General features: G+C 45.9%; 1 protein-coding gene across 1 annotated transcript in view; it reads right to left on the bottom strand.

Moving 5' to 3' along the window:
• YTHDC2 (YTH N6-methyladenosine RNA binding protein C2) overlaps positions 1 to 8953 on the bottom strand; it is a 39457-nt gene extending 30504 nt beyond the window's left edge. Inside the window, exons 1-2 of the mRNA XM_055698907.1 lie at positions 8576 to 8953; positions 7600 to 7690 (exon numbers count right to left, since the gene is read on the bottom strand). Of these exons, the coding sequence (XP_055554882.1) occupies positions 7600 to 7690; positions 8576 to 8774 (290 nt within the window). The 5' untranslated portion in view covers positions 8775 to 8953. The remainder of the gene's footprint in view (positions 1 to 7599; positions 7691 to 8575) is intronic.
• Positions 8954 to 16527: the final 7574 nt, after the last annotated feature.

Below are 16527 nucleotides of genomic sequence, written 5' to 3'. Positions count from 1 at the left end.
CTGACACTGAAATGCAACGAACTGTTGTAGGTATGTTTGAACTATCTGGTGCCTGGGCTACAATGATCTACCAACACTCTGAAAATGGCTTCTAGGAGAAGAACAGAAAGTCACACCAAGAGTCTGGTGCTCCATATCCCTAGCTGGGATGGTTTAGTGATGTGTGTGTATGGGGTGCAGGTACCCAGGTCCTGGCAGGGGTGGCCTCTGTGAGGAGGCTCCAACAGACCCACCACAGGGCACAGCTGAGCCCCTCAGGCACAATGGTGGTAACTCTGCGGTAACATTTAAGAAAGGGAAAAAATGCTGCACAGCAACTGTGAGAGAAAGCAGTGAGCAAAATTTGGGAGAAACTGCCCTGCAGACACTATGGTCAATGACGACAGAGACAGGGAGGTGCTCCAGGTGCTGGAGAAGAGATTCCTCTGAAGCCCATGGAAGAGGCCTCAGTAGAGCAGGCTTATCCTGAAGGAACTTCAGCCTGTGGGAGAGACACCATGCTATTTTCTCCCCACATCCTGTTGAGGAGGGGGATTGACAGACCAAGCTGGCTGGGCATCTGGCAGTTGGCCAACTGCTTTCTGAGTTCTCAGCTCAGGTTCAGCTCCTGGTCAATGCAAGACATTTCAGAGTAGCAAAAATACTGAAGCTGGAACAGTACTTGAATGTCCGTGTCCAGGGAAAGATTAGCAGAATTAGAAAAACAAACTGCAATGCTTCCCATGACTATGCTCCCAGTCTTCAGTATGTATCTCAGCATCTTAGAAGCACAGAATCACAGAATCACTGAGGTTGGCAGGGATCTCTGGAGGTCATCCGCTCCAACCCCCTCCTCAAGCAGGACCACCTAAAGCCAGGTACCCAGGACCATGTCTAGATGGCTTCTGAGTATCTCTAAGGGTGGAGACTCTACCATCTCCCTGTGCCAGTTCTCAGTCACCCTCACAGTGAAAAAGTGTTTCCTGATGTTGAGAAAGAACAGATTCATTTTGTGCCACTGCCTTTTGTCCTGTCACTGGGCACCACTCACAAGAGCCTGGCTACATCAACTTGCACCCTCCTTTCATATATATATATATATATATATATGTACATTGATTAGATCCCCTTGAGTCTTCTCCAGGCTGAACAGTCCCAGCTCTCTCAGCCTTTCCTCCTAGTACAGATGCTCCAGTCCCTTCATGATCCTGTTGGGTCTCCACTGAACTCTCTCTAGTATGTCCGCATCTCTCTCCTAATGGTGATCCCAGCACTGTACACAGTACTCCAGGTGTATCCTCACCAGTGCTGAGTAAGGGAAGGATCAGCTCCCTCAACCTGCTGGCAACCCTCCTCCTCACTGGAGGAATAGGGGGTAGCTGGAGAGAGCCCTGAGGCTCTGCCAGCACTGCTCAGCAGTAGTCAAAAACACTGGTGTGCCATCAAAACTGTTCTGACTACAAATACAAAACATCACACTACAAAGGCTGCTATGGGGAACACTCCATCCCAGCCAGATGCAACATAGTACACTGCTAACAGTCTACAGAAAAATATACTAGCTATGAAGAGTTTATAGTCAGTTTTCTGTAAGTATTTAACATATGCTTGCTTAACTCAAGGGAAAAAAATAAGGAAACAAAATATTGTCCTATGGTTCCCACGCAACAGCTTCCCTTCTTTATCCCCTCTGTGCAACAAGTACAGATACAGTAATGAATATTAACAACCAAATTGTACTCTATGTAGAAATTCAGCGATGAAAGCCAATCATGATCAAGCTTTTCGAGTCTGACCAACTCAAAAGTTATTGCAAGCATAAATACTGAGGAAATCTGGGGAGACTAAGCATGAGTAGAACACTTAAGTTTTTTTCAAAAGGAAAACTACGTTTCCTAAGTGTGCAATGTATTACTATAGTCCAAAAGAAAAAAATACAGTATCTGCCTTGCCAGGTAAGTATTTGCTTTTCCTCAGCTGTTGAAATTTCAGTTCAACTACTGTTCAACCTTCAAGTCACCCTGAATACTACACATTAAAAAAAAAACCACAAACAACAAACCCACAAAACAAAAACAGGGAGCGGTTGTCCCACTCTACACTGCACTAGTGGGGCCCCACCTCAAGTACTGTGTCAGTTCTGGGTGCCTCAGTATAAGAAGGACATCAGCTATGGGACTGTGTCCAGAGAAGGGCGACCAAGGTGGTGAAAGGCCTCAAGGGCCAGACTTACAAGGAGCAACAAAGGCCACTTGGATGTTCAGCTTGGAGAAGGGAAAGCTGAGGGGCAACCTCATTGCAGCCTACCATCCTCCTCACGGGGACAGCAGAGGGGAGGCGCTGATCTCCTCTCTCTGGTGACCAGCAACGGGACATGGGGAAGTGGAAGGAAGCTGTCAGGGGAAGTTCAGACTGGACATTAGGAAAAGGTTCTTCACTGAGAGGGAAGTGGTCACAGCACCAAGCCAGTCAGAGTTCAAGGAGTGTCTGGAAGATGCTTTAAATCATAGGGTTTAGTTGTAGGCAATCCTGCCTGCAATCCTGCAAGGAGCAGGGAGTTAGACTTGATGATCCTGATGGGTCCCTTCCAACTCGAGATATTCTATGAAAACAACCAAGAAAAATACCACAGAATTTACTAGGAAGCCACTCAGAGACACTTAACAAAATTCTACAAAGAATCAACAAGGATTCAAGGAGGGTTTACCAGTTACTGTTAAGCATGGGTACCATTCAACCCAAGCATGTTCCTGCATGGGTTTCTAACACTTCACGTTCCCCAAATAGCATGCAAAAATACTCAAGGTCAGCCAAATTTATTGCCCCAGGCATCTACGGCAAAAATCAGCTATACCACTCTGGAGACTGCCATCACATTGTAAGCAGAACTGCACTTAAATAGCACTACACTCGAATAAGATCTGATATCGAGTGTTCTGGTTTCCTGGTGGAAACACAACCTACCATCCGCCATGGATTGATCCAGGCTGCACTGAAGAAGGGTGAGGCTCCAGAACACCTGCTGTACATTGATGACATCATCATATGGGGCAATGCAGCAACAGAAGTTTTGAGAAAAGGGAGAAAATAATCCAAGTCCTTCTGAAAGCTGGTTTTGCCATAAAACAAGGTCAAGGCACCCACACAGGAGATCCAGTTTTTGGGAATAAAATGACACGATGGATAGTGTCAGATCCCAGTAGATGCGATAAACAAATAGAAGCTGTGTCTCCACCAACCAAGAAAGAAACACAAACTTTCTTAGGTTTATGGACTTTTGGAGAACGCACAGTCTGATTGTAAGCCCTCCTTATCATGTGACACTGAAGAAGAATGATTTGAAATGGGGCCCTGAGCAACAACAAGCCTTTGAACTAATTAAATGGGAGATAGTTCAAGCAGTAGCTCTTGGGCCAGTTTGGATTGGGAAAGATGTAAAGGATGTGCTCTACACCGCAGCCGGGGAGAACGGCCCTACTGGAGCCTCTGGCACAAAGCACCAGGGCAGACTCGAGGTCAACCCCGGGGCTTTCGGAGTCGGGGATACAGGGATCCGAGGCCCGCTCTGCTCCAACTGAAAAACAGTTCCTGGAAGCTTATGAAGGGGTTCTGAGCTGCTTTGGAAGTGACTGGTACTGAAGCACAGCTCCTCCTGGCTCCCGGCTTGCTGGTGCTGGCTGGATGTTTCAGGGGAGGGTTTCCTCTACACATCACACAACTGATGCTACATGGAGTAAGTGGATCATGCCAATTACACAACGAGCTCAAACAGGAAATCCCAGTCATCCAGGAATCTGGGAAGTGATTATGCCTGCCAGAAGGTAAAGATTTCAGGATGTCACCCCAAGAAGAGGCGACACGTGCTGAAGAAGCCCCACGGTATAATAAACTGCCGGAACATGAGAAGCAATATGCCTTGTCTGCTGATGGGACCCGCCATATTGTAGGAAATCATCAGAGGTGGAAGGTGGCCGTATGGAGACCCTATGACAAGTCACAGAACCTGCGGAAGGAGAAGGTGTGTCAAATCAGTTTGCAGAGGTGAAAGCTATCCAGCTGGCTTTAGACATTGCTGAATGAGAAAGGTGGCCAACGCTTTACCTCTGTACTGACTCATGAATGGTGGCAAATGCCCTGTGGGGGTGGTGGCGGCAATGGAAGCAGAGCAGTTGGCAGCGCAGAGGTAAACCCATCTGGGCTGCCACATTGTGGCAAGATACCGCTGCCTGGGTGGAGAACTTGGTTGTAAAAGTAAATCATGCAGCTGCTCACATACCAAAGAGTTGGGCCACTGAAGAACATCTAAACGACCAGCAGGTAGATCAGGCATCCACGACTCAAGTGGCTCAGGTAGATTTGGACTGGCAACATAAAGGTGAATTATTTCTAGCTCGGTGGGCCCATGACACTTCAGGCCATCAAGGAAGAGATGCAACAGATGGGCATGGGATTGAGGGGTGGACTTGACCATGGACATTATTGCACACGTTATCCATGGATGTGAAACATGCGCTGCAATTAAGCAAGCGAAGCAGTTAAAGCGTCTTTGGTTTGGAGGATGATGTGTAAAATGTAACTATGGGGAGCCCCAGCAGGTTGGCTATATCACGCTCCCTCAGACCTGCCAAGGGAAGCACCATGTCCTTACAATTGTGGAAGCAACCTCCGAATGGCTGGCAACTGTTCCTCAAGCCACAGTCCAAAAAACTATCCTAGGCCTTGAAAGAGAAGTCTTGTGGCAACATGGCACCCCAGAAAGAATTGATACAGACAACAGAACTCATATCTAAAACAATCCCATAGACACTTGGGCCCAAAAGCGTGGCACTGAGTGGGTGTATCCCATTCCCTATCAAACAGCAGCCTCTGGGAAAACTGAACAATGTAACGTACTGTTGAAGACTACACTGGAAGCAGACACTGCAAAACACATTTAGAAAAGCCATCTGGTTAGTCAACACCAGATGATCTGCCAGTGGAGCTGGCCCTGCTCAATCAGAGCCTGTACATACTGTAGAAGGGGACAGAGTGCCTGTAGTACACCTTAAAAAATATGCTTGGGAAAACAGTCTGGGTCATTCCTGCCTCTGGCAAAGGCAAACCCATTATGGGATTGCTTTTGCCCAAGGACCTGGGAATACCTGGTGGGTGATGTGGAAGGTTAAGGAAGTTTAATATGTGCCTCAAGGGGACTTGATTTCAGGTGAAAACAGCCAATGAATGAATTGTGTGATGTTAATTGTTACTTAATATTATATATTGTCACTTCTATATGCCGACTAGTACACTGGCTGCCTTGTGGTGCCCATCTTTACCACTTTGGATTTGAAGAGCTGAACCTGACTCCTTTTCAATAGCCACACCAACAAAGAATGACTTTGGTGAAACCAGATCAGTGCAGCCATAATAGAACCAGAACTGGCTTCAAATTGAAACAATCCAACACCTCATACCATCTTCCCTGCCTTGAAAGACTGTTACAACAGATGGAGCCCAGCATCATGGACTAAATTAATTCAATGGACTTTAGAGAGATGGTCCATAGACAAAGGAAATTCAATCTGTGTATTTCTGTTAAAAGACAGGAAAGGTGGTGATATATTGGAAGATGTATCATGACGTAAATAGTATGAAGTAAGGGGTGAATACTGTCCTGGTTTCATCTGTGATAGAGTTAATTTTCTTCTTAGTAGCTGCTGCAGTGCTATGCTTTGGATTTGGTGTGAGAGCAATGCTGACAGCACACTGATGTTTTCAGTTGTTCCTATGTGATATTTATACTAAGTCATGGACTTTTCAGTTTCTCAGGCCTCAACAGCAAGAAGGCTGGAGGGGCACAAGAAACTGGGAGGCAATACAGCCAGGACAGCTGACCTGAAGTAGCCAAAAAGGTATTCCATACCATGGAACATCATGCCCGGTATATAAACTGGGAGAGGTTGGCTGGGGCCTGCCAACTGCTGCCTGGGGACTGTCTGAGCATCGGTCAGCAGGTGGGGAGCAATTGTACTGTGCATCGTTCTTTTCTTTCCTCTCCTCCCACTGTGAGAGGATTTCATTCATCTCCCCTTCTCCCTCCTTTTCGTTATAACTGTTGTTGTTGTTATTATTTTGGTTTTGTTTGATTTTATTTCAATTATTAAATTGTTCTTATCTCAACTCTTCAGTTTTACATTGCCTCCAGATTTGCCTCCCCATCCATCTGGGCAGGCAGGGAGTGAGTGAGCAGCTGCCTCTCAGGGGGGTTTAAGCCACAACACAAAGCGACATGTTCAGCTTTGTGTCATCTCTTCAGCCTAATTAAGTACAGATCAGGGAACTAGCATTTTACAATAGTTTTGCAAGAACCATGAAGTCCCACCAAAAATGAAGTACAGCAAATGCTGCTATGGTTTTACAACTGTCTACCCACACAGAGGTTATACATTACACTCCATCTTTCTGGATTTTTCCTGGAATTTCCCCTCTCCTGTTTCTTTGCCACCTGCACCCTGTCCCAGTTTCAGCCTGGATAGAGTCAGTTTTCTTCTTACTAGCTGGTGCAGTGCTGTGCTTTGGATTTGCTGTGAGAACAATGTTGATAAGACACTGATGGGTTTGGTTATTGCTAAGTAATGTTTATACTAAGCTGAGTACTCTTCAGTTTCTCAAGCCTTGCCAGTGAGAGGGTTGGGGGGGAGGGGCCCACAATAAGCTGGGAGGGTACAGAGCCGGGACAGCTGACACAAACTACCCAAAGGGATATTCCATACATATGACACCATGGTGAGTCTATATAAATTGGGGGAAGATGGAAGAGGGGGGGGATGTTCGGTGTTGTGGTGTTTATCTTCCCAAGTAACCGTTACGCGTGATGGAGCCCGGCTTTCCTGGGGATGGCTGGACACCTGCCTGCCCGTGGGAAGTGGTGAATAAATTCCTTGCTCTGCTTTCCTTGCATGCACAGCTTTTGCTTTACCTATAAACTGTCTTCATATCAACTCACGAGTTTTCTTACTTCTACTCTTATGACCTCCTCCACCAGCCCACTGTGGGGGCAGTGGGCAAGTGGCTGTGTGGTGCCTGGTTGCCAGCCCAGGTTAAACCACGACAATTCCCAAGGGAACCAGATTCTCAGCTTTCATGAAAGCTCAGCAGGTCAATGAACACAGACTTTCTCTACCAAAGATAAGAGCAGGGTAACAGAAAACATCGTCATACCTGCACATGAACCCTCTTCTGCACTTCTCAACAGAAGCACTCTTTTGGACATGCTACTCTAGGTTATACCTTATCTGTCAAGGTATAAGCTTCTGTGCAAAACCCTTGGGCACACAACAGTGTATGAAAAACAGAACAGATCTTGATGAAAAGGGTTTTTTTATGCACGCATGAAATCCACAAAACAGTATAAGGGCAAGCTATCTCACACTAAGCATGTCACAAGTTTTTTTAAGGAGACATAAAGCAAAGCGCAAATATACATTTTAATCTTACTTTTTACATTTTTTTCTCTAGTACTATTCCCTGCAACACTGCAGGATATGCTAGAAACACAGATAGTTTTAATGCTAGTCATGAAGTTTCATACATTTGCACCAAAACTAGAAAATAATAAATCAAAATCAGACTCCGTCTTACCCTTTACTTTTAGATATCAGTCCGAGGGACTGACAGAGCCGGTGAACAAATGCTCTTTCAGTACTTGTAAAAGAAGAAGGAAATTCCATTTCTAGAAAGATAATAGAAAAAAACCAAACATAACAATGCAAAACACGCAGTATTCTTGACATATTATCTCAATGTTACAAGTTTTTCAATCCTTAAACTTATACCCTTTCCTGTGAACAATGGGGACTAACGGCAGTGCTGTATTTTCACACCTGTACACAATTCAGGGTTCACAGAATCACAGAATGGTCAGGGTTGGAAGGGACCTCTGGAGATCATCTAGTCTAACCCCCTGCTAAAGAAGGTTCTCCTAAGGCAGGTTGCACAGAATCACATCCAGGTGGGTTCCAAGAATCTCCAGGGAAGGGGATTTCACAACCTCTCTGGGCAGCCTGTTCCAGGGCTCTGTCACCCTCAAAGTAAACAAGTTTTTCTTCACATTCAGAAGGAACTTCTTGTGTTGCAGTTTGTGCCTGTTGCCCCTTGTTCTGTTCCTTGGCACTACTGAAGAGCCCAGCCCCATCCTCCTGACACCCACCCTTAAGGTGTTTGTGTGCACTGGTAAGATCCCCTCTCAGTCTGCTCTGCTCCAGGCCAAACAGCCCCAGCTCCCTCAGCCTCTCCTCATCAGGGAGATGCTCCAGTCCCCTCATCACCTTCGTAGCCCTCCGCTGGGCCCTCTCCAGCAGCTGGCAAGCAAGCATCTCATTCAGGCCGAAAGGAGCTCAGGAATGGCTTCTACCACTGAACCGATTAAGCGCCTCCGGGCCTACACGTCTGTCACCCGCACTCCACGCCTCGCCTCCCCTCCCCTGTCGAGGCCAGGCGCTCACAGCCGCCCCGGCCCCCCGCGGCCCAGCGCCCGCCCCGCCGCCGGCCCGCCCAGGCGCACCTGCCCGGCGGGGCGCCCCTCCGCCACCCCCGCGGCCGGGCTGCCGCTACACACCTTTCTCTTCCCCGTACCGGAACCGGTCCAGGGCAAGGTTCACTGCGATCTCCACCTCCTCGTCGACGCAAATATCCTTTAGCCCCTTCCCGCGGCCGCGGCCCGCCACAGGGCCGGCGAAGGCGGCCGCGGCGGGGGTACCAGAGCCCCCCGAGCGCCCGACGGGCTGCCGCAGGGAGACGCTACTAGGCCGCGACATGGCTCCACGACCTCAGCCGACAGCCCAGGGTGACGCCCGGAGGCAGACCAGGGACTGCAGGTGGAACGGCGACGCGGCGAGCGCCGGTAGCGAGGGAACCCGGGGGGAAACCCAGCGCTGCTGGCTCGACGGGACAGCGGCACTACGGGGCCAGGCCAGCGCAGCGTCGTGACGCCAGTAGGCGGGGCGGGGCGGGGCGAGAGGAGCTGCGCCGGCGCCCTCTCGGCGGAGGCTCCGCCCCCAGGGCGCTGGGGCCGCGGCGGGAACCGGTGGCGGTGGCAGGGGCGGGGCGAGGCAGCGGTGGCGCGTCCCCAGTGGCCGCTCGGCGGCGGGAGGGGGCAGTGCGCCCCCGCCCCGCGCCGCCGCGCCCCGCGCCGCCCCGCGCCGCCCGCGGCCGTTAGCCGTCTGCTGGTAGCCGCCTGCCGCCTGCCGCCGCTCCTCAGCGCCGGCCTGCAGCAGCGGCTGTCAAGGCCCCGGGGGGGGCTGCGGCGTGGGCCCTCCTCGGACTCAGAGGTGCGGGTCCCCGTGGGGCAGGCGCCGAGCTCCCGGCCCGGGGCGCCGCAGGGCTGTTCCCAGTCACGAACGCCCTCGGGGCACGTGCCACAAGTCGGTGGGGTGGGAGGTGTGACGTGTTGTCACAGTCTTCAGTGGACGTGGAAGGGGAAGGGTGAAGCCGGCCTTCCTCGCTCGACTGGGAGGTGGCAAAAGCGCCCTCTGCTCGTGTCTGAAGTATGATGAACGGTGGAGTGGTGTATGCTCAAAATCAATGTCAGCTAGATATGAAATTGCAATATAAAATGGAAGAACATTGTTCTGTGGGATGTTTTTCACTATTGTAAGGTTACTTTTAAAATTTTCTCAAGGTTTTAATCAAGGTACCTTCCTGTACATCTTCAACTGAAGTACTTAATGCTTTTTCCATAACATTCACTGTTGTGTTAAAGCATATCACATTTATGATGAAAAATTAAACTCTTTTAACTGAACAAGATAAGAATTCATCTTATCTTCCTTAGTAACAAATGAGAGATCATAATTCATCTGAGAATGATCAGAAATCTTTAATAATGAACCCAGATGTTACCAATTCCTGTGACAGCATCATCTTGCCTTCCTACAAAAAAGCATGTGATTCCACAAAATCATTCCTCAGACTCTATTATCATCTCAATTTTCAATCTTGTGTACACAATAGCTCCCAGAGATAATAACCGGCCATTATGTTAGATCTCATCTATACAGTTTGGAGCATGATGAAGCCTAAGTGCATCCTGCATAACAAATTCCTTAACACATAGCTTGCTTCTTTCATTGCTGTGTTGACTCTCCGATGCTAGTAAGTGTAGTTGCTCAAATAAAAAGACATGAATCAAAGCACACACTGAGGGTATATACACATGGAGAAAGAGAGAATCGTTTTTATATACTCCTGCTGGAAAATAAAGTCGCAGCCTGAATTCACAGCTAATGTAAGTCTGTTGGTAGCATTACACTAAAGGTTAATCCATCTCCAGGAGTTTAACACAGAAATTCATAAAATTCTAATGAAATGAAAGGAAGCCTGACTCAGTGAGCATTTGAATTTAACACATTGTAAAGATGAGCAGAGTGCTGGCATACAAAGCATGAATTAAACTATCTGCTTGCTATAGATTTTCACTATAAATATACCTAAAAAAAACAGCCAATAAACCATTCTTCCCAAAGAGCTGATACAAAACAGAGGATTCAGCATTTAGGTGACAAAATTTACTGAACACAGAGTAGTTCCACGCTACAGTTACATTGAAGGAAGATATTCCTGATAAGGAGTTGTCACCCATATACTGCATGCTGCAAGGTGTCCCATGCCCTGGTAACTAACGATGGCAATCTGCACTGCGTGTATGACAAAAGAACGAAGACAGAATTGTGCCTTAAGCTCGTGGCTTGGGTCTCTGTGCAAAGTGATAGCCTGTTTTGTTGAATTTACTTCCAAAAACACTAAGGGTGATTCTGGACCGCCTTTGAAGTTGCCCTCCTGCTCCTGCTGGCCTGTGTGCAGGCGACAGCCCCGGGAAGCAACATGAATATTCTCTGGAGCACATGGGATCCAAACACGCCCATACTAGCATGGGACAGGGAATGCCCCATGGTGGTATGACACAGGTCCAGCTTCCCATTAATTATATCTTCTAGCAGGCTCTTCAGAAAAGACTTTTACAGACAGACCCTCAAGCAAAGGAAGCGCTCTTCTGCATTCAGCCAGATCTTCACCCAGTCTAGCATTCTAGCTCCAGTTCAGGTCCATATTAAATGTAGAAGCACAAAAGGAACATAAAACAGATCATTCTGAAAAACTTAACATACAAAACAGTTTTTGTCTTTGTTTCTATCCAAGATCTTAGACATAGTGGTTTATAAATATCCTTTATACATTTTCTTTCAATAAAAGTTACTAGCTGCAGATTTTCTTCTTAGAATTAAAAACTTGTAAGACTTTTTAAAATCCTTTTCATGGTTGGCCTCAGAAATACCTTCTACCTTGAAGCCTCTGGCTAAGGCTTACACAAAACAAATAGCTCATGGAGAAAGAACTGTTTCCTTCTATCATCGTATATCCAAATGTCCATATATGTTTTTTTATGAGAATCATTAAGAAGCAGCAGTCTTACAGTGAAGTACATTTGCATGTTCAAATACAATTATGCATTCTTATTTCACCCTCTTCAGAGGCACTTTTAGTATGTAGCAGTTTTTGCTGGCCTCTTTTTACATTGCAGAATACTTTTTTTCTTGTGAATACCATAAAATTCTGCAAAAGATGACACTACTGAGAGAAAAAGAATGTAAAGTAAGTTTATGAAACAAAATTATCCTATATGTACTAATTGTGTCATTATGTACATGTACTAATATGTGTGCATTGTGTCAGATTTGACTACAAAATAGTCTTTTTGTGATTTTGTAAGATTTTAGTGTTGTAAGACTTGTTATCTCCTGAAATACGAAGCATGAATCACTGATAAGCTAATATTATTCTGCAAGATCAAATCAGTGAAAGTATACAAGATTTATATTTTTTTTCAGTTCCTTGATTACAAAAAAGACATTCTGATATGCTTTTATTCTAGGCATTATAGTAAATTTGTACTATTGGCTGTTACAGTTATTGATGTTCCCATAACATGAGTTACATACTTACAGATATTTAGGGAACTATGAGTGCTATGAAATTATAATGGGAGATATTTGTTTAATAAATTACCTGTGGTGAAAATGGTCATCTGTTGCTTTACTGCACACAAGTGTAGACACTGATAATTCCCCAGAACTTCTGCCGCTGATGTGGGCTCTATATGGATAACTGCCTCCTCACTATTTACATTACCTCTTGTATCATGTATTGATACACGATTTCTTGTTCATCTGTCTCTTCTACTGCCCTTATTTACTTCAATTTTTATTTCTTTTTGAAGCATAAGGGAAAAAGTCTATTGATCAGTTTAATCAATGGTGTATCAGTGTATGTGTAGATAAATATTCACATGTGCTTCTATCTGTCTGCTCTCAGTCCTTCCTTAAATAATGTTTAAACCTTTTGCAGAGTTTAAACCAAACATTAAGGAAGGCGTAAAAGTCTCAAATGCTAAATTTCTCAAAGTTTAATGAAAACTTTGCAGAGTAGAAGATAGAAATCCAAATCCTGTTCTTCTGAACAGAAAGGCTGCAGCGTGAGCTCACAGTCCTTATTACATAGGAAAGACTTAAAAAATGCATCAAGTCCAGAATAAGTTCTAATCAAAATTCAACCAACTATGCACCTCTGTTAGGGATGAATGGAACCAATTCTTTTATTCATTGCCACTCCTTTACAAGTGACACTAATTTTTTCTCTGCCCTCATTCACTGCCAAAACATGCCTTCATGAAGGGCTTCAGAACGAGAGTGGTAGGAGGCCTCAGAGACAGGGCAATATCATATGGCAACATCCAAGCTAAACCACATCTCTGTTGGAAGCAATGCACTTTGCTGTATATGAAGACATTTTAAATAATATTTCTTTACATTCACATTATTTGTCATTTACTTTAAATTTTGTTACAGTGGAGACCAATCAACAAAGACAGTCTTTATCTGAACCCTACTGAAATGAAGGATAATCAATCATTTGATACCACCAGGCATTGCTTTCAATCCTTCTGTGCGTCAAAATCTTCAGTCTGAATACCTAAGCAGTTGGGGCAATTTAAACAGCTAACTAACCCACTGTCGTGGTTTAACCCTGGCTGGCGACCAGGCACCCCACAGCCACTTGCCCACTCCCCCCACAGTGGGATAAGGAAGGGGATCGGAAGAGCAGAAGTTAGAAAACTCGTGCGTTGAGATAAAGACAGTTTAATAGGTAAAGCAAAAGCCACGCACACAAGGAAAGCAGAGCAAGGAATTCATTCACCGCTTCCCATGGGCAGGCAGGTGCTCAGCCATCCCCAGGGAAGCCGGGCTCCATCACACGTAACGGTTACTTGGGCGTAACACAAACATCCCCCCTCTTCCTGCTTCCCCCAGCTTATATAGACTCAGCATGACGTCCCATGGTGTGGAATATCCCTTTGGGCAGCCCAGGCCAGCTGTCCCGGCTGTGTCCCCTCCCAGCTCCCCGTGCCCCCCCAGCCCTCTCGCTGGCCGGGCCTGAGACACTGAGAAGTCCCTGACTGAGGATAGACACCACCCGGGCGCAGCCAAACCCACCCGTGTGCTGTCAGCATTGCTCGCACAGCACAGCCACAGCACAGCTGCACCCGCTGCCGAGAAGGAAGTTAACTGCACCCCAGCTGGAACCAGGACACCCCTCTGATCTACATTACAGTAACATCCAAAATATGCATTTGTAAGTTATGTGATAGAAAACAAAATATTTATATTAATTTCACTTGCCTAATTGAAACCCTGTTTACACAGGAAATAATTTTTACTTAGCTATTATACAGGTTGGGCACAGATTACATAGGCTAGACACAGAGTTATCTAAAGTGTACAGACATGGGCATATCATCTGAATCTTACTAGTGTGGAGTACCTGTGCAAAGTCATATGGTACCCAAGTGCCTGGTGGCCAAGCCAGGCCCACCCATGTGCCCAGGGCCCAGCCTGGCCCTGGCTGTCCCGAGGGAGGTGCCCGAGCTGTGGGCTGCTGACCTGCCCTGCTCACTGGCTCGGGCAGGGGTCCAGCCCTGGCTGCCAGGTGCTGCCATGCCTCCCTGGGCAGTTTCCGCCGCCCCTGGCTCCCCCAGCCCCTAGGGAGCAGCCGTCATTGCTCCCAGCTGTACCTCAGCTGGCATGCAAAGATGCGTTGGGCTCCAGAGGCGTCAAGGATCACGTCTGGGAAAAACAGCTTGAGATGTAGGACAGATCAGTCAGCCAAGCAGTTTTCAAATACATGACTGATGGCAGCACATCCTTGTTTCGTTTTGACAAATCATATGCCTGCAAAATACATATGCAAAACTTCCACAGAAAGTGATGTTTCCACAAAGCCAAAAAAACCAAAACCCAACAAAACAAACCAAACAAAAACCTCTTGGGACATTAAATGGTTGCACTTTATTAACTGGGTTGAAACCAGACTGTTTTTCTGTAATATTTGTAACATTCTCCTAATGCCTGATATGTACGATTCTCTTGGAATACAGTCATTTCTTCATTTGGCAGACACAAGTGTGCATCAAATACAAAGAATTCAGGTATATTGAGGTTTCTGAGAAATCAGATCCAAGCGTGCCAGACTTGGCACTACCTCCCAGCTGTTCCTGCTATAGTCTCATTTTTCTGTCATCACTCTATCGGTGTCTGAATAATGGGTAATTAGTAACTCTTAAAATGTGCTGTGTTTATAAATGTGGCTGGAGGTGCTGGCATGTATTTAGAAAAAAGAAAAAGAAGCTACTTGTTCTTGCCACATTTCTATTTATTGGCTGAGGCAAGGGCAGAACATTGCTGTCCTACCACTGAAGTATGGTCCAGGGCCTAACTACCAAATACAGCTAAAAAAAAGGAAAGAGTAGCAAATTGGTTTAAATCAGCGAAACAGCCTGCCAGACTGCACAGTCTTTACAGGGCTATGTGACCAGCACCCCCTGTTCCTGACCCCTGGTAGTGTGGTTGGTGTAACTAATGCCATTTTATAAGGCAAGCAGGTATTCTTTCTGACCAAGGGGGTCACGTATTCGTTTGCTTTCCCTCGTTATCAGGCCCTGAAAGTCCTGTGAACAAAGCAGAAAAACCAAACAGATTTCTTCTTCCCTCTCTCCACCAGCCTCAAGGTCCCTGGGCACCAGAGATGTTACCCCTTCCCTAACAGCCTTGAAGGCCCCAGGCACCGGGCCAAGCCAGTGGTGGTGATGGCCCCATCACAGACCAGGAGGCGTAACCACCCAGAACACTGTCTATAAAATCAAGCAGTTATGAGTCCTAAGCGGGAACCTGGAGCTGAGCTGCTGCTGGACAGCGAGACCCGGGTCCCTCTGGCAGCCAGGGACACCTCCACCGTCCTCTGCTTCCTCCACAGACTGACATGTATTCTTTTATATGACTTTTGAGTCTAGATTACAATTGTTATACTGATACAGCAAACCAGGTATTAAGATCTGACCTGATCTACAGAGGGTCCAGGTGATTAGAAGTCCTAAGTAAAGTTAGGATCTGCATGATGATAAACTGTTAAGATGTATTATAAATTCCATATTATGTTTACTTACAGATTGTATTATATTGATTCTGCTTGTAGAAATCCCGTGTCACTCTAATCACAAATTCTGTGCTGTACTAATAATATCCTGTTAAGAAAATAAAGCTTTAACTGACCCCTAAAAGAACCTGGCTTTCCTCTCAGTGTGGGATGACAGTGTGTCAGTTTACAGGGAAATATCTGTTACCACAGAACCTCTCCGAGAAACAGGGAACTCTAGAAGGTGTATTTGTCACAGCTGGAAAATGGTTGGATGCAATATTTGGCAAAGAGAAGGGGTGGTATTCTGGGGAATTGGACTCCTGATGCTGTGAAAGTTCTGTGTTGCATACCCTGGCTACCTTGTTTAATGGAATATTACTAAATTAAAACTTAATGCTTGAAATCCTAAGTTGCTGGTTGTTTTGTGTGTTGGTTTTGAAGGAGGTTAATATTAGAGTGCTACAGCTGAAAGCTGTGTAGCAGGGAATTTTTCTCTCTTTTGGGCAATTACTTTTGGTGATTTGGCAGCTTTCTACATAGAGTCACTTTAGCAGTTTTATTCTGCAAAACCATCTGTAGTTAAATTTTGAGAGGCGCACAATGGTTTTCATTTTCTATTGTTCAACACCTAACTTGAGATAGTCTTGACTTTCAGAGATCACGTGAGCTTAAAACTCCTGTTAATCTGGTGGGAAGTCTCAGCAGTCTAGCAGCTGTGGAAATTAGGTGTCTCATGCTTATCTTTCAGAGATCTCAGATTTGGTGTGTATAAATATTGGAGAATAAATGCAGCTGCTACTACAGCATTGTTATTAATTTTCACAATGACTGCCTGTTTGCATTTGGAAATCAGGTTATTGTGAAAGTTGATTATAGAAAATAATCTAATACTGAAAAATTATAGATTCATTTAACTTAGATGAAAAAAGAAACAAAAACCAGATTGACATCTGAGATCCCAGTTTTGAAAAGGAAAACCACAAACACTCTTCTTTTGAGTAATATCAAGCCTATTTTCCAAGAGCTACCATCTGCAGCAGTATG

The sequence above is a fragment of the Falco cherrug genome, chromosome Z, assembly GCF_023634085.1.
Source record: "Falco cherrug isolate bFalChe1 chromosome Z, bFalChe1.pri, whole genome shotgun sequence".
In the NCBI taxonomy this organism is placed as follows: Eukaryota; Metazoa; Chordata; class Aves; order Falconiformes; family Falconidae; genus Falco; species Falco cherrug.
This window is presented reverse-complemented; position numbering and strand designations above follow the sequence as displayed.